Source organism: Natrix helvetica (assembly GCF_964273705.1).
Source record: "Natrix helvetica genome assembly, chromosome: 1".
Lineage (NCBI taxonomy): Eukaryota > Metazoa > Chordata > Lepidosauria > Squamata > Natricidae > Natrix > Natrix helvetica.
The window spans coordinates 202,696,034-202,716,789 of record NC_138548.1 but is presented as its reverse complement, the minus strand read 5'-3'; the positions used below and the strand labels follow the sequence as shown (position 1 = coordinate 202,716,789).

Genomic DNA, 20,756 nt, shown 5'->3' with positions numbered 1-20,756 from the left:
GAAGAGACAAAGGCAGATTTCACTTATGGATTTTTAAAACCACATTTTCCATACAACTCAGCTGTACAGTTATTTTTAACGTCTCGCATTGTATAATCAAAGGATGCTTTAAGCTTCAGATTTTCTCAATCAGATGTTCTCTATATACTGTGGACTGCAACTCCCATTGAGGCTGGGTGGGAGCGAATAGCACTAATCAAATCTCTAGAGGAGACCCGTTTGGAAGAATCTGGCTTACTCCCAGTCAAAAGGTCATGGAATTACTGGCTCTCCATTTCTCTCCTTGCTAGAAAATAAGCATTGAACTCCATTTTTTGTCTCCAAGACATAATTAATGTGTAAACTTTAGTTATACCTTTGCCTTTCTGAGGTTCTAAGGTGCTGGCTGATAGGGTAAATGCTGAAAATCAATGAGATTGCGTTTCTGAAAAAGTGGGAATAGGAGTGGTTCACTAGAGAAGCAGGATGGGTGGAGCTGTAGGTTAATAGAGCTAGTCAGGTTCTCTAGGTGAGATAGAAGATACAACAGGAATGAAGTTGGGCCTCTTTTACTGTTGGATTTTGAAAACAACTCCACCCTCTCTATAAAGGCCCAGATTGCAACCTAGCCGGGACAGTGTTTTCCCCTGGAATCTGAACCAGCTATGGCTAGGACACTGGAGAAGCAAAAGAGTAACCTGAGTGGCAGTAGCTGTGACATTCGAGGCTGGAGGAAATTCCAGTAAGTTCCTTATGAGATCATGCAGTCTCAAGTGGGTAATTTGCCAAGCTTTACCACACAGTTGGCTCCCTGATCTATCTATCTATCTATCTATCTATCTATCTATCTATCTATCTATCTATCTATCTATCTATCTATCTATCTATCTATCATCTATCTATCATCTATCTATCTATCATCTATCTATCTATCTATCTATCTATCTATCTATCTATCTATCTATCTATCTATCTATCTATCATCTATCTAATCTTTGTGTTTGCATGTAAAGCCTGGCATTTCTCAGGTCGGGAGGTTTAAACCACTGTGACTGTTCTACTTCGTCAATAGGCAAAGAGTAGTGTTTAGACCGTGTAGTAGTAGATCGTGTAAGTAGATCCTGCTTCCTTGTTTTCCTCCGGAGGGCGGCCATTCACCCAAAGGTGAAAATAATTTTAAGAGGAATATGCATAAATGGTAGCCTTGTGAATCATTCCAATCCCTCTCGGGATCTATTCCTTGGCTTATCTGCGGCCACTATTTCGAGGAGGCGCGCAGCCACGACCGTAGTTACTACTCCTAATGTCCACCTTGCTCGCTCGCTCCCTCCTACTGAGCCTCCGCTCTTCCTTGGCGCGCCCAGAGGGAGGGAACGGAGACGCCCGCATGCGCCGCGGCCACCGCCGCTGGGCTGAAGCCATCCGGACTCCGCCTCCCTCCCTCTTTTTTCCCTTCCGATGTTCTCTCTGCCGCCGCAGCCGAAACCGGGAGCCGCTTCAGGTACGATGATCCTGATACAACTTCCCCGAAACCTTTCAGATTGCAGCTCATCCCCGGCTGCTGATTTTTTCCGCAGGCACCCCATAATAGACAGCCCGGGGCCTGTCGCCATGGAGACCAGACAGTCTTGATGCTTCTCCATCGTCTTTTGGCCTCTCCTTTCTAATGTTGTGGTCACCATGGAGACTTGGTGGTTTTTGCCTCCCTTGGAAGGTGTGTTCCCTCCCGGTCCTCTTCGCTTCTCTCTCCCCGGGGAGGGGAGGGGGGGAACTGACTCCATTCTACCACGAAAAGCATCTCCCCTTCCTTCCTCTTCCATCTAATCAATGGGATTGCCATGATTGTCTTTCCCCCCTAACATTCCTTGAGCATGATTCCATTTTTCTCCTGCTCCCCCCCCTCCCATAGACCACTGTAGAGTGTTGTCTGTCATTGGCAGAATAATAACATATGATAGAGAATCGGCCCTTTTGCCAACCTCTGTCCTTTGGGCTGCTTTAGGCAATCTTTCTGGCAAAAATAGGATGCTGTTTGGAGAGAGGTGAAGAAATGGTACAGCTCACACAAGGCCCTATGGAGGCCTGGATTTGACTAATTTAGATATGCTGTTGTCAGCATGGCTAAGTTCCTAATTAAAAAGCAAATAACCCTTTTGCCCAACTGCGGTGTGAAGATTACTGGAGTGCGGATTCTTTAATGCAGTCTTCCAAAACTGATTCCTCCAGATGTGTTAGATCAACATTCATAAATGCAGAAGAGGGAGGGCAGGCCTGAATCAGTTTTGTTACTGCTGTTGTGGAATCATGAAAAAATGTCAGGCCTTCATTGACTCTTATGTTGTAGTTGCCAGTATGGGGTGGGTGAGGAGTGGGGACGCATCCCTGCTCTTCAATTTAAAATCTAATATTTCTTTCCTCTGGGTGGAAGTGAGGGTGGAAATGTGCAGTAATAAGTCTGTGATTTACAATTGGCATTCAGCTATATATATATATATTGTCATTTGTTGAAATTTGTCAAGAGCCTGCTGCAGAACCCTTACAGTGCATTGAAATGTACATTTTCTGTTCTCTCTGATTGTTGTCTTTGCTTAAATTTATCAGACTTCTTATATCAGCCTATCAGATCTGGCAGAGTACGCATTCTGCATAGGGACCATTGGTTATGAATCTACGTTTGGTGGGTCTCGGGAGATGTAGTTTCTCTGCTGTTTATATTTGATGGTTTTACATCTGTTGTTTTTATCAAATTGTTTGTTTGCTGCCCAGAATTGGTGAGGTGGGCTACTGTATAAATTTGATAAACAAATAAATGTATAACAAAAGATGGACATCCTGAATACATGAATTTGATCCTAGCGATTTGTAGAGCTGAAACCCTGCATATTGAAAAATGGAACTATATTACACTGTTTCCCATTGTAAGCCCTTCTCCGACCCTTAAGTTCTTTGTACTCTTCTGACTGCAGGCACCCAGTTACCAGTACCCCTGAGCAACCAGTGGCGGTGTGGGGCATGGCAGCAGTGTGGCAACAAGTATTGGCTGTAGATGCACGGTGAGGCTCCTAGGTTGGATGCATAGGTGGCTTGAGCAACAAGGAAAAGGAAGTATGCCAGTATGGTGTAGTAGTTAAGATGCTAGATTGGCATCACCTGGGAACCAGGCTCATGTACATTGAGCCATGAAACCACCTATCAGACTTAATTGTTGTTTCTCAGCCTACTCTACCTCACAGGATTGTTGTTATGGAGTGAATTGGGAGAACTATATTATCTTGAGCTTCTGAACAAAAAATGCAAGATATAATTCTAGCATACATGCTTACAAATAAGTTAAGGGTACAGAACAGATTGTTCTTAGTTGCTCTTCAGGGAAGTACATTATTGAGAACACAGCTTCATAAAATTAGAGATTTTATTCCTATTAACAGATTATAGTTTAGTACTACATTATGAGTTTAGGAATTAACATTGAGGATATGACCTGAGAAATGGGGAAAAAAAGCTCTCTGCCATCTTGATTTTTGAGAACAAAGTGTTTTCATTTGAGAGAGGGAAGATTTATCTGATGGGGAAAGAGCAATGAAGGAACTTTATTCTAAATCAGTATTTTTCATTTAGTGGACTTAAATGCATACTGACATGTGATTACAGCACAGTACTGAGATGAGCATAGGACTTTGAGCTGCAGAGAATTTTATACTCTCTTGGTTAATGAAAACTCAAAATGATGCTAAGCAAAAGAGAAAGTTAAATTCAACAAGGACACTATTGGCTGAGGTTTCAGGCAGCTAATGCATCATCTTGTCTTGCAGATACAACGCATACCGCACCCCAAACTTCCCTCAGTTCCGTACACAATACATCCGCAGACGAAGCCAGTTGCTGCGGGACAACGCTAAAGCAGGCTTCGATCCCTTGCTTCGTAAGCAATACCTGCGGCTACGCAGTCAGCTTCTGGCCCAGCGCTACGGCCCACTCTCAGAACAGAGCAGCTTTCGAGCCTATAGCAACAGCATCGTCCGAAGCAGTCGCACTACACTTGATCGCATGGAGGTACTTGGTTTTTTTTTTTGCATATTAAAAATAGTCTGATGATAATCAGTTCAGTTCTGGGATAATGAAGAATTTTTTTTTTAAATAAAAGCTTGGAAAACTTAATTGCATTGAATCAGTCTTGCATAATTCTGATTCTGTGTTTCAAAGACGTTTGGTATAACAGGAAAAAAGAGTAACCCTACCTAGCCTAGACCATTTGAAAGAATTAAAAAAGCAACACCTTGTTTCTTAGAAATTATTTACACTTTTCTAGTCACAAGAACTTGAAAATATCCAAACAAGAATTGGGGAGAGGAAAGGACAAGACAGAATTTGTCAATACTATGCTACCTAATATATCACTGACATTTCATTGCTATTGTTTCCAATCCAGAATCCCTAGGGACAAGCTTGGCCATTTCTTCCCTTAGCATTGTGTCTGCCAAGAAATTTCTGTCTTAAAATGTAAAAATTATGTGTTGTAACAATAGGATTTTGATGATGACCCAAGAGCACTGGGTGCCCGAGGCCACCGCCGCTCTGTCAGCCGAGGTTCCTATCAGCTGCAAGCTCAAATGAACCGAGCTGCCTACGATGAAAGGTATAAAGCCAGCTAGAGAAAAAGGTCCCATGTTCTAGTCAGTCTGTTCACTTGCTGCATGTTACTTTTTTTTTGTTTTTGAAAGTTTTAATCAGAAAAGGCTGGTGATAGCCAATGTTGTGAGTCCGGTATATTTAATCAAAGAATAAAGGTTCTTTAGGGTTGCCTTGTCTCTGCCCCATTTCTGTTGATGATCTGTCAGTTTATATTTTTCTCTTCTTTAGATCACCAGGGAGTGTTGTCCCCACTTCAGTGGCTGAAGCTAGTCGTGCTATGGCTGGGGATACTACACTAAGTGAGAACTATGCCTTTGCTGGCATGTATCATATCTTTGACCAGCATGTGGATGAAGCTGGTGAGTAGAGGAAGAATATAACAATCCACCACGTAAAGGCACTGCTAAACCTCTTTCTTCTGTCTGTCAACACAATAAAAGGCATGTATATTATTATTTGCAAAAAAAAAAAAAAGATGGATACTAAGTATTGATCGAGTCCCTTATCCAAAAAAGAGTTTATTACGATTCTTGCCTTTTGGGGGGATAAGAGTAAGAACTATGGGAAATGAAATATTGAGAAAGACTTTGTAATAGCTGCCCCCAAATTTCCCCTGCTGTCCAAAATCTTCAGCTGTGGCCACATTAGTTGAGGAAGGTTAACATCAGGGTGGCAATCAATGCTGCTAAGTAGATGCTTAAGATATTGAAGTCTGGTAGCTTAACAGAGTGCCCTCTTTGCTCCACCACACTAAAGATATTCCTCAACCAATTTGATAATTGTATTGATGCAAGAAGAAATAGCATAAGAAAAATCCAGAATAATATACAACACTCCGGATAGTCCAATATCAATCGAATGATTTTTCTCTTCCCCCCCCCTCCTCCTCCTCAGTGCCTAAAGTTCAGTTTGCCAATGACGACAAACACCTACTAGCCTGCTGCTCTCTAGATGGCACCATTTCAGTGTGTCAGTTAGTACCCACTCCCCCTGTGGTGCTTCGAGTGCTGAAAGGACACAGCCGGGGGGTATCGGACTTTGCTTGGTCTCTCTCCAATGACATCATCGTTTCCACTTCACTTGATGCCACGATGCGCATTTGGGCTACAGAGGATGGCAAGTGTATCCGGGAAATCCCAGATCCAGACGCTTCTGAGCTACTTTGCTGTACTTTTCAACCTATGAATAATAATCTCACCGTGGTGAGTGAAGTAATAATGATATGCTTTCCTTTTCTCTCCTGAGTATGTATTATGAGAAATTGGCCCTTTGACATTCCAGAAACAGCTTACCTTGGAGTTTATTACTCAACTTTATTCCCATGATGCAAGTAAGGAATGCACTAAACGATTTAAAAGCATTGATATTCTGATTCTTCTCTAATGTGAGAGAGGGGACAGTAAAGGGGTCTGGTTATAAAAAGTTAAACATTAAATTACCCCTTCCCCCAACTTAATCCACCTCTCTTATGAAGATAGGGGTGGGGCGTTATAAGGGTTAGGGTTTCAATTTTAATTCCATTTAGAAGGGTTATCATTCTAATTCTATTTTCAGGGACCCCAGCCCAGCCCAATCATAACTTGTGACAATCATAATCACATGACCAACCTGATTTTACAACCTCTCTTGTGGCGATCGTTAAGAGAATCACAGTTGTTAAGCAAATGCAGCAGACATTAAGTGAACTAGTGGTTCACTATGATTGTGGTTTTGCCGCAAATGAAGTAAATGCTGGTTTGGGAGAAAAACTTTGTAAAATGTGATTACCGTATTTTTCAGAGTATAAGACGCACCAGAGTATAAGACGCATCAGACACACCAAAGTTTTGAAGAGGCAAAATAAAAAAAAAGTAGATAGGTAGATAGAGGGATACAGAGGGAGAGAAAGAGAGAGAAATACAGTAGGTAGGTAGGGAGAGAGAGAGTAGGTAGGTAGGTAGATAAAGGAATAGAGAGAGAAATAGAGAAATACATTAGGTAGGGAGAGAGAGAGAGGGTGAAGGTAGGTAGGTACCGTGTTTCCCCGAAAATATGACAGGGTCTTATATTTTTTTGACCCACGAAATATGGCCTTGGGCTTATTAAAGGGGAGGGGTTATTATTTTTGGGTTGCCGGGCGGCTGCTCCCTTGTGACTGGGTTCCCGAAGAGCCGGGCACAGCCTCAGGGTCGAATGGCTGTGTTGCGCTGTCGCAGCAGCAACGCAGCAGCCATGAGGTGACCAAGCTTATGAGCAGCCGCCCGGCAACCCCCCTTTCCAGCCGTGTATAGTGCCGCTGACCAACCTAGCAGTACCCGGAAGGCACCGCCCTCCGTCTCCCATGGCTGGGTGCCTTCGGAATGCCCCTAGGTGAGTGAATGGAGCTCTGCATGACTGGAGAGGGGAGTTGCGCAGCGGCTTTTCCGCTACCCGCTCGTGCGAAGGGCATCTCCGCTGCTGGCGCTGTCTGCCACTTGGTTTTTTTTTTCAAAGCACGGAGTATGGATGCCGCTCTGGAAGTACGCTCTATGGTTGTACAATCTGCAGCCCACAACCATAGAGTGTACTTCCAGAGCGGCATCCATACTCCGTGCTGTACCCGGCTGGAAAGGGGGGTTGCCGGGCGGCTGCTCATAAGCTTGGTCACCTCATGGCTGCTGCGTTGCTGCTGCGACAGCACACACAGCCATTCGACCCTGAGGCTGTGCCCGGCTCTTCGGGAGCCCGCTCACAAGAGAGCAGCTGCCCAGCAACACCCCCCCCTCTTCAGCTGGGCACAGCGCCGCTGACCGACCTAGCGGTACCCCGAAAGCACCAAGCAACGCAAGCGCCTTTGCCCCCACCTCATTCCCGTGGCTTGGTGCCTTCGGGATACCGCTAGGTCGGCAAGCGGTGCTCTGCCTGGTCAGAGGGGGGGGGATTATCCAGAGGGCTTATTTTCGGGGGTGGGCTTATATTTTTACGCATGCGAAAAATGTCGCAAGGCTTTAGTTTCAGGACAGGTTGTATTTTCGGGGAAACACGGTAGAGGAATAGAGAGAGAGAAATAGAAAGAGATAGAGAAATACAGTAGATAGCTAGGGAGAGAGAAATACAGTAGATTGGTAGGGAGAGAGAGTGAGTAGGTAGGTAGGTAGATGTTTCCAGGTGTATTTATCCATGTGCTGGAGGAAGAAATCACTGACAATCTGCAGCACCTAAGACTTTGTTTCTGCTGGCACAGCACTTGATCAATCTAATTCTCATCAATCACTTTAACTAAAGAGCTTTCCGAAAGGGGGAAAAAAGTTTTTGCACTCTGCAAACCTCCCAAAAACAGCCCATTTTTTTCACAAAAACGGGCCGTTTTTTTGCCACAAAAATTGCATGCATAGCCTTATGGAGGCTTATAGAGTGGGGCTGGGGGCTGGGGGTTGGGGCAAAAAGGCCCATTTTCTGCTCATTTCTGCCCTCCCCAGCCCCCAGGAGCTCTCTGAAAACCTCAGTAAGGGTACGCACGGCCATTTTGGTGAAGGGGGGGGGGCTTCAGGAGGCAAAAAATGCTGCATTCGATGTATAAGAGTCACCCAGATTTTCAGCCTCTTTTGAGGAAAAAAGGTGCATCTTATACTCCGAAAAATACGGTACGTATTGGATTCTGCATAACCCAAAGTTCAGTCATGTAAACATTGGGGGGGGGGGGGGAGAGACACCTGATCATTGGGACTTCAAATCCAGGTTATAAGTATCTCCCAGGTAGGTCCTTTGGAACTTCAAACAGTCGCTAAGCAACACAGTTGTTAGGACTCCCTGTATGTTGCTAGTTCCTCCTATTTTGTTTAGTGCGAGCTACAAAAACTAATTTCTTTATCCATCCATCAGGTGGGAAATGGAAAACACAACCTTCACGTGATGAACATCTCAACAGGGAAAAAAGCGAAGGGTGGCTCAAGCAAACTAACAGGCCGAGTCCTCTCCCTCTCCTTTGATTCTTCTGGGCGCATCCTCTGGGCAGGAGATGACAAAGGGAGCATATTCTCATTCCTCTTTGACATGGCAACAGGTGAGTTTCCAAGATGACCCTGCAGAGATAGGTAGCAGCCCAGCTTGGATCGGACAGTTTCTGCTTCATTTCATTTTTTGCAGGAAAACTGACCAAAGCCAAGCGCCTCATAGTTAATGAAGGAAGTTCTATCACCAGTATCTCAGCCCGTTCCTGGATCAGCAGAGAAGCACGTGATCCCTCTCTCCTCATTAATGCATGTATTAACAAGCTATTGTTATATAGGTATGATGCTATTGCACCAAAAGCCGTGCTTTATTTGTATATGAAGAATATTAATAAATCCCATTTAAGGGCAACATATGCATTTATATATACATGCTTACACCATTCCTTTTACTTTTCCTGACAGGGTAGTGGATAATGAAGGAACATTGCAGCTTAAGAGAAGTTTCCAAATACAACAGAGCTCACATCCTGTCCACAGCATTTTCTGCCCCCTCATGTCTTTTCGTCAAGGCGCTTGCATTGGTATGATGCTTGTGTGGCCGTTCTGTAATTGGAAAAATAATGTAGCAGAGCCAGTTCTCTGCAGCTTCTTCTAGTCCTGGGCTTTTGATGTTTTCCATTGCACATGATTTACTCTAATAGAGTTAAAAGGAATTAAAGACCCCTCCTTTATTAAGGGCCTATGTTTAATGAAGGTTTTATTCTAATCATTTATTTTTGTGCATTTCAGTGACTGGAAGTGAAGATATGTGTGTGTATTTCTTTGACGTGGAACGGGCCACCAAAGCTATTGTTAACAAACTTCAAGGACATAGCGCTGCAGTCTTGGATGTCAGCTTTAACTGTGATGAGAGTCTCTTGGCATCCAGTGATGCCAAAGGCATGGTGATTGTCTGGAAAAGAGAACAGAAGTAGCATATTTTTCTATGATACGTGAAAGGAAAAATACATAGGAGATGCAGCTATGAGGACAACGGACAAAGAGAATTAAAAGATCCAATCTTTCCTCCTATTGTTGGTTTATGTCTTCTTCATCCTGATAAGCGTACTTCCATAATACAACGAGACCACTGCTTTTCTCCTTTTCAGTTGGTGAAATTTTGTACAGCGTACAAAGGATTCCACTTATCCTGTGAAATGTGGCTTAATGGATTTCACCATCCAGATTACTGTTCTTTTGCTGAAAGAGAATGTGATCAATTGCGCTACAGGAACTGCTTATGAATTGGCATAATAAAGTTTAGGACTTCAAGGATTCTTTTCTAAGAATGTGAAACCTAATTTAGTTTCAGTCCCCTTTTCCTAGATAGCATGAAACTACTTTTCGATATGAAGAGTGCTCCATTTCCTCCTGGAAATATATTTTGCACAGCATGGGTTAAAGTACCACACTCACTACAATGTAACACAAAAGATATTGAAGATGAAGAAAATCAACCCGTGTTAATTGAATTGATGGACTTCTGCAGCATTAAATTTGTGCATAGACTGCTCTTCAATATAGTAGAATGTATGTTGTAGAATATTTGCTTTAGCATGTTTCTCAAGAGCAAGTTGACAGTACTGTCCTAATATAACCTTTGTGTATGAAAGCCACAGATATGAACAAAGTATTTAATGTATAGTAAGCCATCTGAAATCTACCAAAATAATTAGCATATTCCTGATATCACAGAAATGAGCTTTCTTAGAAATGAAGTTCTGAAACGGGTCTACTTAAATTGCAAAATGCATTTTTGTTACATCTTTCACAGCATGCATGAAACGGGGGTATAAGAGGGAAGGTTGTTGTATTAAACTTTCTGTATTGTGGCTGTTACAATTTTTCTTTGGCTTTGTTCTCTCCTGTGCATAAGAAACTGTAAATTAACTGTCACTGGAAAAAATAGCGGTATTTAATCATAGGCTTTTCAGGCAGGTACCTGGCAAAGGAATAGATTGAGAGTTACAGTAGTACAATTAGGTAATCTTATCAAGAACCATGGATTGAGCTAAAGGGATCATATCCATGGGCATGCAAGACAGTCACATCTTTGTAGCAATGAAATTGCATAGCATTAGGCAGAGTTGACAGATTTTTGAGTACAGTTGAGAGGATTAAGAGATTATTACACGGTAATGGTGTCTGAAATGCATAAATCAGTTTAGCTCTAAAGGAAAGGTATGTTAGGAGGAAAAAAAATAAAGTTAACAGAATGTAAAGTAGCATGAGACTTTCAAACAGAAAGTATGTTTAGGTAAACGTATGTTTTTCTAACATAATGCAGCTGTATTTCTAATAAACTGTTAACTGCAGTCTACCATTTAAACTGCTCTTAAATTAAAACTGGTTCTTTTTCACGGAATTGTGCCAGGGATGGGGGGGAGTCATCAATGGTGTATTGCTTCAGAAGTATTGAGTGGGTGAATGTTCACCCCATGACAGTCACTGTATAGTCTTCATTTAATCTGTCTTAATGGACCAGACTGTTACAACACTCTATGTACATAATATATACCAGGAAAACAAAACCACAAGAAATCAGTGATGCCCTTAGTTGCTGGAGAGGATGTACTCAGAAGAATTATGTCACAAGGTCTGCTGATAGCGTGTTGGTATAACCAAGTGATTTGTCTTCAACAGCACATAAATATAAATTGATTAATTTATATTTCAGCATATTGTACACGTCTAGAATAAGGAGAATTACCGTATTTTTTTGGAGTATAAGATGCACGTTCCCCCCCCCCCCAAAAAAGGGTGAAAATCTGGGTGTGTCTTATACATTGAATACAGCATTTTTGGCCTCCCGAAACCCCGTTCCGCGCATCCCGTTTTTCATTAAAATGGATGCGCAGAGGGTTTTGGAGGCCTGCAAAGTGCTCCTGGGGGCTGGGGAAGGCAAAACAAGCGAAAAACAGGCCTGTTTTTCACAACGAACAAGGCATGCAGAGGGTTTGGGAGGCTTGTAGATTACTCCTGGGGGCTGAGGTGAGCAAAAGCAAGTGAAAACGGGTTTTTACAAAAATTGTGTTTTTGCCCTCCCCGGCCCCCAGGAGCACTCTACAGGCCTCCCAAACCCTCTGCAAGCCCTGTATTTTGCAAAAAAAAAAAAAAATGGCGTGCAGAGGGTTTGGGAGGCCTGCAGAGTGCTCCTGGGGACCGGGGAGGGCAAATAATTTTTTTAAAAAAATTACCTCTTCAAAATCTTGGTGCGTATTAAAATCCAGTGCATCTTATAATCTGAAAAAATCTGTATTACTATCATCCCCAAAGTATATTTTTTAAAGTAAGAAGTATGGTCCCCAATAAGGAAAATGTGACTACCTACTAAAATGACTGTATTCCGATACAGATAATAAAATACACCCAAATATTTCATATTTGAAAGAAAAAAAAACCTATTAACATGTACTCACATTTTGCTATTCTTTTTGAATACAGTTCGTGAGATGCTTACATGGCTAAATCCAGGCTCATTTCAAAAAGGTCATCCCTGAAATGTTTTTCTTCATATACCTTTTACATTAAATACAAATATTCAAAAGAACACTGGGACCCAGCACTCTTATTTTCCCCTAATTTCTATAGGGGAAATACACCTTGAACAGTTTTAAGCATCCCATTTTATTTGTTGATTGTTTTCTTCCTAACAGGTTCAAGTTTTATCACTCACTGGGCGTCAAAACAAAAACAGCATTTTAAATGTTAATGTAATCAGCAGAAGTCTGAATAGATTTTTTAAGAAATCTTGTCAGACTAAGCTTATTTTGGGTTGTTTTTTTAAAAAATCCAGTTTTAATATAGGGGTATGGAGAACATTTCATATATCTTGATTTCAGTAAAGCATTTAAACTATCACATAACATTCTTATTATTAAGCTAGACAAATATGAACTAGGTGTAATGTTTAAGGAGGCTAACAGTGGGCCCTTAAAATTAATCCAGAAATACAAAGTGAGGATTGCAGGGTTAAGTCCTAAGCCAGGTACATATCAACCGTTTTGACAATTATTTTGAACAAAGAGATAGACTGAACAGTCACCAAATTTACAAATGATATGAAATTGGGTGGGAGAGCTAATATTCGATAATACAGAAACACGCCTTTATTTAAGAAAATTCAAATTTGCCAGAGCAGGATGAGGAGCTATTGTATGTGCAAAAAGGGTCTTGGAAGTGGAATTGATATCAATCAGTAATGTAATTCAAAAGGAAAACATTTCAAATTGCGTCAGTAGAATATAATTTTCAGATCTCACAAATAGTGCAGATCTGTATCTCTTTCTGTGCACAACACTTAAAGGATTTAGATACACTGGAATAAGTGCAAAAAGATGTAAAGATAATCAGGGCATAGAAATGGGTCTACATCGCAGTAATAAAGAATGAGTAAATGTTTAGTTTTTAAAAAGTTATAAGGTTATAATTGTTACCCTTTATGATATTTGGAGTATGCTAATAAGTGGTCATAATCTCTTCTTGGTTGTCCCAGAGAAAAAGGACCTGAAATAATTGGTCTAAAATTACCAGAAGACATTTTCCAGTTGAAGTGTCAGAAAAACTTCCTAAAGGTAAGGGCATTCAAAAATGAAAACTTTTATCCTAAGAGATGGTGAACTCCCTTTGATTGGATATATGCAAGCAAAGATTGGATAGATATTTGTCAGGGATGCTTTCATTTTGATTTGGGACTGAGCAGGGGCTTGGATTCAATGGCTCAAATATTCATTTCCAATTATATTATTCCAATTTATTATTAAAACAAAATAAATTAAGCCCTTACTTTTTTGTGCCAAACATGTTCCTGCTCCACAATATCATCTTTTATGTTTACAAAAACTGAAGCCCAAAAGCAGGTGATTTGATTTTGCAACTGATTACATGTTTCTCCCATTTGTTAGACTAAAGCTGCTTCTAAAATCTATTCTCTTTACATTATTACTGCAGTGATTTTTTTAAAGGAACAGTAAGTTGTAAAACACAAAATAAAGACTCCAGACAACTAATTCAGTTCAGCAGTCATAATTCAAGAACTTCATAACATATTTCAAAATACAGTTATCTTCAGAAACTAGTTTTTGCCCCAACCCATTAAAAAAAATTAAAACATTTTCTTTAAAAACAAATGCATTAATTAAAAAATATGACATTGTTGCTTTTTCAGATTGCATAGAGCTTTACTCCATGATGGGTTTTAAGTGCGACTTCAAGTAGCAATTATGTAAAGATGGATAACAGTCATATGGCACACTGAGGTAATGCAAAATCTGTGCACAGGGAGAAGAAAACGGCTTTGATTTCCCACCTACCAGTAAGGTGGCTAGGAAGTGCTTCTTACAGAAAATTAAATTTTTTGTCCTTCGGCAAAAACCTGAAAAATTAGCTTGTTCCTTGTCTTTGCATTTAAGGCTTTAAACAGTAAGCTGTAGTTGAGATAAAATAAGCACAGATTTATGAAAGGAGTTCTGTTCTATGCTGTAGTTTTTCCAGCAAGCATCTCATCAGCAAGATAAAGTCAAGCAACCTGTCCACCTACTGAAGAGACTGCCCCACACCCATGTTTCCATAGGAATACTCTGATCAGGCAATCAGAAGCAGCCAATTCAGTGTTATATAGCACAAGAAATGTGGATTACTGCCCTTGCAGTTCTAAACGTTTATCATTTGTTCTTCAAGCAGGTAAGTTCCTGACTCTTAGCCTCGGTCTGCAATCTTTCAACAGCCAGCTTGGACTTCCAATCCAGGCTTTACAAGGCATTTTCCAAGAAAAACTAGCAAAGAACTAGAAAAGGTATTTTCGACAAGATTCTGTGCCACATTTACACTCAATTCGCATCCGCTTCTTCGGTGAGCCAGCCAGACTTCCCACAAGGCCAAAATTAGAGTCCATCCTTGTGCTTTCTGCATTTACTGGATCCACTGTGGAAGACATTTATCTAGCATCAAATTTCATAAAAGAGATCTCTACGTCTGATAACAAACTTATTCGCTCATTGACTAAACTTGAAATTATGTTCCTTTAACTCTTAAATATTACTTCAAGAGACAAAAACCAGAAGCAACTTGCACATAATATAGAAACAATCTTTTAGAGCAGTGTTTCTCAATCATGTTTTCATGAATTTGCAGACTCCTTGTGATTTTATTGCAGCCCCCCCCCCCCCCAGGGATCCATGGACCATAGGTTAAGAACCACTGTTTTAGAGCAAACAATAAGTCCAACCAGAATTTAGAATAGTTGAAAATAGGAACTTATTTCCTAAATTTTATCTCCCAAGTTCACTATGGCAAATCGCAAGTCATCTCAAATTCTCCCCAAATATCTCCTTTCTTACCTTGCATATTATAGTCAAAGGTGAGCTCTTCTCCAACTCTGATAGATCGAGTAGCAAAGAAAGCAATGCGTGGCAGTCGTTCATCCAAATTTTCAATAAAAACATTATACACCTGTAGATTGGGGTTGCACTGGAAGCAGAGAATGCCAGGTTGAGTGAAAAGTGAAACAAATCTTGCTCTGAATATTATTGAGTACAAGGCTCCCTCATTAATTTATTGCACTTACACTGTGATTAACAAAATGTGAAATGTTGCCATAATAGGCAGCATCTACTGTGTATACATCTTCTACGTAGTCCAAGTCAAACAGATAAGTGGCACCCTCTCGGTCATAGATCTGACCCCGTCTCTCAGCTTCCTCTGATGTGATAATCTGGAAATGATGTGGAAGAAATAAAAATCTAAAGTCTATAAAATAAAAAGTCTACTTTTGCTTATGATTCTTATCATATACTACTGTTATCCCTCTGCATTTTTGGATTTCTAAGGGGGGGGGGGTGTTCAGTTGCTTTGCTGTGCTGAATATATCCTAACAGACTGTAAATGTATTTGTGTTATCATTTTGATTAATGTGAAGATGTGAAAACACTCCCAAATTCCCAAAGAATACAAATTCTTTATTTTGATGATCAAACTCTTACAGTTTAAATGAAATGAACATGTTGGACAGGTCTGTTGCGCTGCTTTCATCCATTCAAGCTTCTATATGCCGCAAATCCAGCAGGAGGCGCCAAAATATCTCCCAACTACCATTGAACAGCTCACCATGATCAGAAGTGCTTTTCACTGCTAACATATCTGAGATAATTAGTTAACAAGATCTGTGTATTAACTTTCCTTTTCTTTCCAATTAGTTAAACCATATAATTTACGAGATCAAACATCTTTTCCCAGATTCATGGGAAATTGAAATTAAAAGATTACTCTTATATGTGCCTCAAGTCACTATAGCTTGTTAAACCATGGTTTAGCACAATATTGATTGTTTGCTTTGAATAAAGAATTGTAATTATACAGTACCGTACCTATTTTTATCTGGTATGATTTGGAGAAGATTCCATTTGGATTCGGAATCAACAAAATTTATGTATCATACTGGCTCAGCCTTACCTCTCCAACATACTCCATGACAAAGCTGTGCTTGCGAATCTTCTCCAATGTACGTACACCCCAGCCACGTCCATTATCTGTCCGGAAAATGCAAAGGTCATAACGAATGCCCCTCTGTACTACACGGTTTGAGCAATCAATACCACAGTTGCAGCGAGAATTGCACTCATAGATGGGCATGCCAGCCTTGATCTTTACTTGGCCCAACTCATTATAGGCAAATTTATGGTGTGAAGCACCAGGACAGCATCCTCCTGCTGCTTCTGACAGACAGTCCGAACATTCACAGCCTACAGCCACCTGGTTGAGAGTGATACCATCCCCAACTTTATATTCATTGATGTAGACAAAGTCCCGGGGAGGCCCATCCAAGTCCACCTCATTTTCTACCGCAATTCGTCCCTTGTGGTTGCGCTTGGCATTAAGCTCATATTCCCAATGCTGCAAAGCTCGCCTCTGTTTGGCCTTCTGAACCAAATAATTGGAAATTCCTTGATCAAGTAAGCGCATATTCTTTTTGAGTTTGCTACCACGCCGGATCAATGCCTGTTCTATGTCCCTGTGGAATTGCTTGAGTATACTGATACATCGCAAATTCTTTCGGGGCTCCCAGGTATTCTCTGAATCAGAATAGCCCCGCCACTTCACCAGGTAGAATTCCTCATCCTGAGTAAAATAACAGAGCAAACTGTAAGTCTACCATTTTACAATTTTCTTCCTAGAAAAAAGCCCAGAAAATGACATTTCCTAGAATTTCTTCACTAAAACAAAAATCCAAAGATATAATCCAGGTATACTACATAGCATTTCCATCATCCCATCCTATCATTCTCAATTTCTTAAAGAAAAGAACACTAGTTAAAAGGGGGGAGAACAGAAAGAAGGAAAGTATAAATTATGAAAATGTCAATACAGGCACTCTGTCAACAGAGACCTGGTGAAGATTAGGTCATATAAAAGGAAAGATTAAAACTATGGGGAAATCCAAGAAACTCACCTGGATTTTCTTATAATCACATAGATATTCTACTTCAAAATCACTGAGGTTTTTTTTAGTAATGCCCAAGGAAGGGCAACACACCTTCTCCAATCGACAAAGATCCTGCAGATTGGACCAAGTTGACTTGCAGCAAACAGTACACTCTGTGGAGGATAAGAGTAGACATTCACTGTTAAAATAGTTTACTTTAAAAAAATATTAAGTTATCTGAATAACCCTGCAAAACATACTAACCAAATAATTACAGGAAAGATTCTTTATATGTAGCCTGACACATATTACAGAGATATAGAGAATAGCAGAAAGAATATTTCAAAACAGCCATGTGACAATAATTTTTAGTACCCTACAGTTATTAAAATAGGAATGGGTTAAGAAACATCTGGACTTATTAGTAAACTGATTCATGTAATGATGATATGCAGTAAAGTGGCTATTTAGAGTAACAAAAAAAAATGACTCCCCAAATGTCGTAGACTGACATAAAAGCATTATGAACTGTGTTCAATTGTAATGTAAGAATTAAATAATTTAAATTTAAGAATTTAAATTCACCTAGATTTTGTATTGTTCAATTTCCAAATCTTAAGAGAGTTTTATTAAAGTAAATCTTGCTAGGCTTATGTTTGCAGATTGCTGCATTTGATTAGTCACCTTTGAATTCACAGCAAAAGTTGTATTTACTTGTGTCAAAGGTGCTTTTTCAAGAGGCAACTGGACTTTCTTGTTTTTCATTGAAGACGTTCTGTTTCTAATCCAAGAAGCTTTTTCAGCTGTGACTGGATGGTGGGGAATAGAAAGATTTATATTCCTTGCAGACAGCTGGTCATTTGCATTCTTTTAGAAGTGTGAGGTCACCTGAAGGTTTATCTGTGTCATCAGGATCAGCCGAATATTGCAAATGGGTATTCCGCTTTCTTGGAACTGTTGAAAGAACCATGTTGTAGACTGGTGATAAATGATGTCGTATCCCTCCCTCTCTGTTAACAATGATATCATATTACATCATCTACCGGCATCTCCAGCCTACAACAGTCCTTTTAATAGTTCCAAAGAAGGCTCAACACCCATTTGCAATACTCAGGTGACCTAATAGCAGATAAACCTCCAAGTGGGTTCAACGCTTCTCTAAAAGAATGCAAGTAAGCAGCTGTCTGCAAGGAGGATAAACCCTGAAGAATAATAACTGAACTTAAGATGTCCCAGTCATTTTTTGTACAGAGCTACCTAACATATTTTAAAACTACAACAAGAATTATTTCTCATTTTATAAAAAAAAAAGAACCTAAAATAAAAGCATATCTTTTTAGGGACCTTTTTCAGAAAATTATTTTTTATATTGTACATAACATTTTCACAAATCACTGGAATTTCCAAAATGGGCTAATATCCTAGAAAGTATGTCAAATAAAATAAGACAAATTTATATAATTTTTGTGAACTCTAGTTCCAATTCAGCATTCTAGCATAAGAATAACCAAATCCTATATTTATCAAGATTTAAATAATTTACAAAACTATCAAGCTGCTTTATTCAAATGTTTTGTTTTTCACTTACAGAATCCTAATTTTTTTTACAAAGGTAATATCGCTAGATGACTAGCACAACTTCAGATGGATAAAGCTGAGATCGGATTATAATTACCTGTAACACATTGTTATCTACTCCAAATTCTTGGGCAAGCTATAAAATGCAACCACGTTTGGTAGTGGCAACTGCATTGTGAAGAACAACTCTGTGCCAGTGGCACGAATGTACATTATGTTGAAATGTAAACAAGATGAGGCTCATTTCACTCAACCGTATATATAAATGCTAACAGATGTCTCATCAATAGAATTCAATTCATATTTAACATAGTAAATACATAGACACATTGTATGTTACATTTATGTTTATTTTAAATCTTTAGGCCACTCATTTCCGCAAGACTTGAGCAGTTATCAGAAACATCCTAGGGAAAAATACTTCAATAAAAATAATCTCACTAAACAAAATAATTTTAAAAAACTCAACAGCCTCATAAAGGATTAAAAACAAAAGACTAAGTTATGTATCCACCAATTCATCCCAGCAGTGAAAGCATGTGCAGTGAAAGCATGTCTTCATCCTGGGCAAGTTAGAAACCATGTCTTTTAAATGCTGTTTTGAAACCCAGGGGGGAAAAGATCAGACTAAATCTCCATAGAGAGGGAGTTCCAAAACATGAGGGTGATTTTTAAAAAACATGCATCTCCTAGTAGTTACTGTAAGATGGCTTTCTAAAATGATAAACCGAACATAGGTTTATCCAGAAAATTTGCTGTTTTTACTAAAATGCGTGGATATAACTTGAATAAAACAGAAAAGTAAGAAAAATAAAATAATTATCATAAATTCCTTAACATCTCCATGTGGTTTCACTTCTAAGGGTACTCAACACATGTTGCGAGAAACGCATCTACAGGTCTAAAGTAGAGTTCTTTATGCAGCACTGCCTAAACTATATTAATTTCTAAAGCCTGCGTTTCATACAAAAATCAGATTTTTCGATGACAGGTCCGTCTTGTTCATTAGGGATCTGAAAGTCATTCTGGAAGTCTTTCCAGCTGAAAAACAGGCTAAATATGCGTTAAGGAAAAGAGCATTCAGTCTAACAGGGCAGAAGCTTGAAATTATCACTGCTTTCAGTCAGTTCGTTCTGTGAGGAAAAACTTATTCCAGAACAAGATTCCCTCCCGCAGAGGGGCTGCTGCTCTTAGACGGGAAGGGAGCACTACGCGCAACAAGTTGTTCTTAAGGAACGGGAAGCACAAGGATGAAAGTATACAACACGTGAAGGAAAACGAAGGAGCCAAACCAGGCAAAAAGGGGTTCTTTTTTTGAAAACGAAGTGAGGAAATATTGCCGGGGATACAAGCGGAGAAGTTACTGTAGGAAGTCAACGTGCTGGACTTCCGCGGCGCGATTCCACGGTGGGATCCACGCTTCTCTCTCGTGATCCTTTTTGCTCTTTTTCTTAGCTCGCCGCGCGATCATTTACCTTAAGTCGGCCGCGGCGCGAGGCAACCGAACGGCCGCGCCACGTACGCCGGCTCGCACGCTCTTCCTCTTCTTCCTCCTCCTCCCCCTCCCCCCCCTCAACGGCCGTTGCCGAATGCCGCCTCAGCCACGCGCCCGCCAGAACGCGTCGGAGGCGGCCACGGGCTGCTCCCCTCGCGGCAGCCCCCGCTTCCCGCTCGATTCAATCCTTGCCGCCTCGCGCCGCAACGCCCGGCGCGCTCTTGCTTAGTTTCGCTCACCTTTTAAATTTTCCGCCATCTTGAACATTTTTTTTTATTTCCCTCCACCCACCGAGGCTGCCAGAAAGTTTTCATCTCACAAGAAGGGGAGCTGGAGGCGGATCCAGGCAACCTCCGAAGCTTCGCCTTTTGAGGAACGGGCTCTCGGGCCAATGGGGAGCGCGGGGCCCCGCTTAGGCCCCACCCTCCTAGGCCTTTCACGGGTTTCTTTGCTGAGTCGCTTCGTTTCCTCCCGCCAGGCATGAGGTTCTGGTTGCCGCTCGGCGCGAAGGAAAAGTAAAACTTTGGCACCGCCTCCCGGCGCTGTTCAAAGCTGAAGCGTGTGGTAGCTTGGCCTCGTACAGGAGGAGATACGAAATAGAAAGCGAATTATTCAAATGGACAGCTTCTTCTGTTTGAAAGTTGCACTGGAGTACGAGGGTATCTAAAAGATGTAGATCAAACATGTATGCTATAATGAGGAA

General features: G+C 40.7%; 2 protein-coding genes across 4 annotated transcripts; one reads left to right on the top strand and one right to left on the bottom strand.

Annotated features, from left to right (window-relative positions):
- Positions 1-232: 232 nt before the first annotated feature.
- On the top strand, positions 233-10,393 carry WDR13 (WD repeat domain 13). 3 transcript variants are annotated; one of them, XM_081939047.1, is made up of 11 exons: positions 233-251; positions 591-721; positions 2,946-3,032; positions 3,792-4,032; positions 4,506-4,615; positions 4,840-4,970; positions 5,506-5,813; positions 8,452-8,632; positions 8,716-8,857; positions 8,985-9,103; positions 9,312-10,393. In XM_081939047.1, the coding sequence occupies exons 2-11, from the start codon at positions 645-647 to the stop codon at positions 9,494-9,496; spliced, it is 1,581 nt and encodes a 526-aa protein (XP_081795173.1). In that variant the 5' UTR covers positions 233-251; positions 591-644; the 3' UTR covers positions 9,497-10,393. The 3 variants fall into 3 exon arrangements, with proteins under 3 accessions (XP_081795173.1, XP_081795174.1, XP_081795175.1); XM_081939048.1 differs by lacking the exons at positions 233-251; positions 591-721 and adding an exon at positions 1,405-1,480; XM_081939049.1 differs by lacking the exons at positions 233-251; positions 591-721 and adding an exon at positions 1,543-1,693.
- Positions 10,394-13,570: 3,177 nt separating this feature from the next.
- SUV39H1 (SUV39H1 histone lysine methyltransferase) lies at positions 13,571-20,449 on the bottom strand. Its single transcript, XM_081938460.1, has 6 exons — positions 20,293-20,449; positions 17,008-17,153; positions 16,011-16,676; positions 15,127-15,273; positions 14,900-15,029; positions 13,571-14,483 (listed from the first exon to the last, which is right to left on the bottom strand). Exons 1-6 carry the CDS (start codon positions 20,318-20,320, stop codon positions 14,347-14,349), a joined length of 1,254 nt encoding a protein of 417 aa, XP_081794586.1. The 5' UTR covers positions 20,321-20,449; the 3' UTR covers positions 13,571-14,346.
- Positions 20,450-20,756: the final 307 nt, after the last annotated feature.

Bases quoted from the DNA above. Each gene is read 5' to 3' on its own strand.
- SUV39H1 (XM_081938460.1), bottom strand. From the start codon at position 20,320: ATGTTCAAGATGGCGGAAAATTTAAAAG. The intron at 16,677-17,007 runs GTGAGTTTCTTG...TATTTTACTCAG, and splicing joins GTGATTATAAGAAAATCCAG to GATGAGGAATTCTACCTGGT. The intron at 15,030-15,126 runs GTAAGTGCAATA...CTCTGCTTCCAG, and splicing joins CACATTTTGTTAATCACAGT to TGCAACCCCAATCTACAGGT.
- WDR13 (XM_081939047.1), top strand. From the start codon at position 645: ATGGCTAGGACACTGGAGAAGCAAAAGAGTAACCTGAGTGGCAGTAGC. The intron at 722-2,945 runs GTAAGTTCCTTA...TTCTGACTGCAG, and splicing joins CGAGGCTGGAGGAAATTCCA to GCACCCAGTTACCAGTACCC. The intron at 4,971-5,505 runs GTGAGTAGAGGA...CCTCCTCCTCAG, and splicing joins CCAGCATGTGGATGAAGCTG to TGCCTAAAGTTCAGTTTGCC.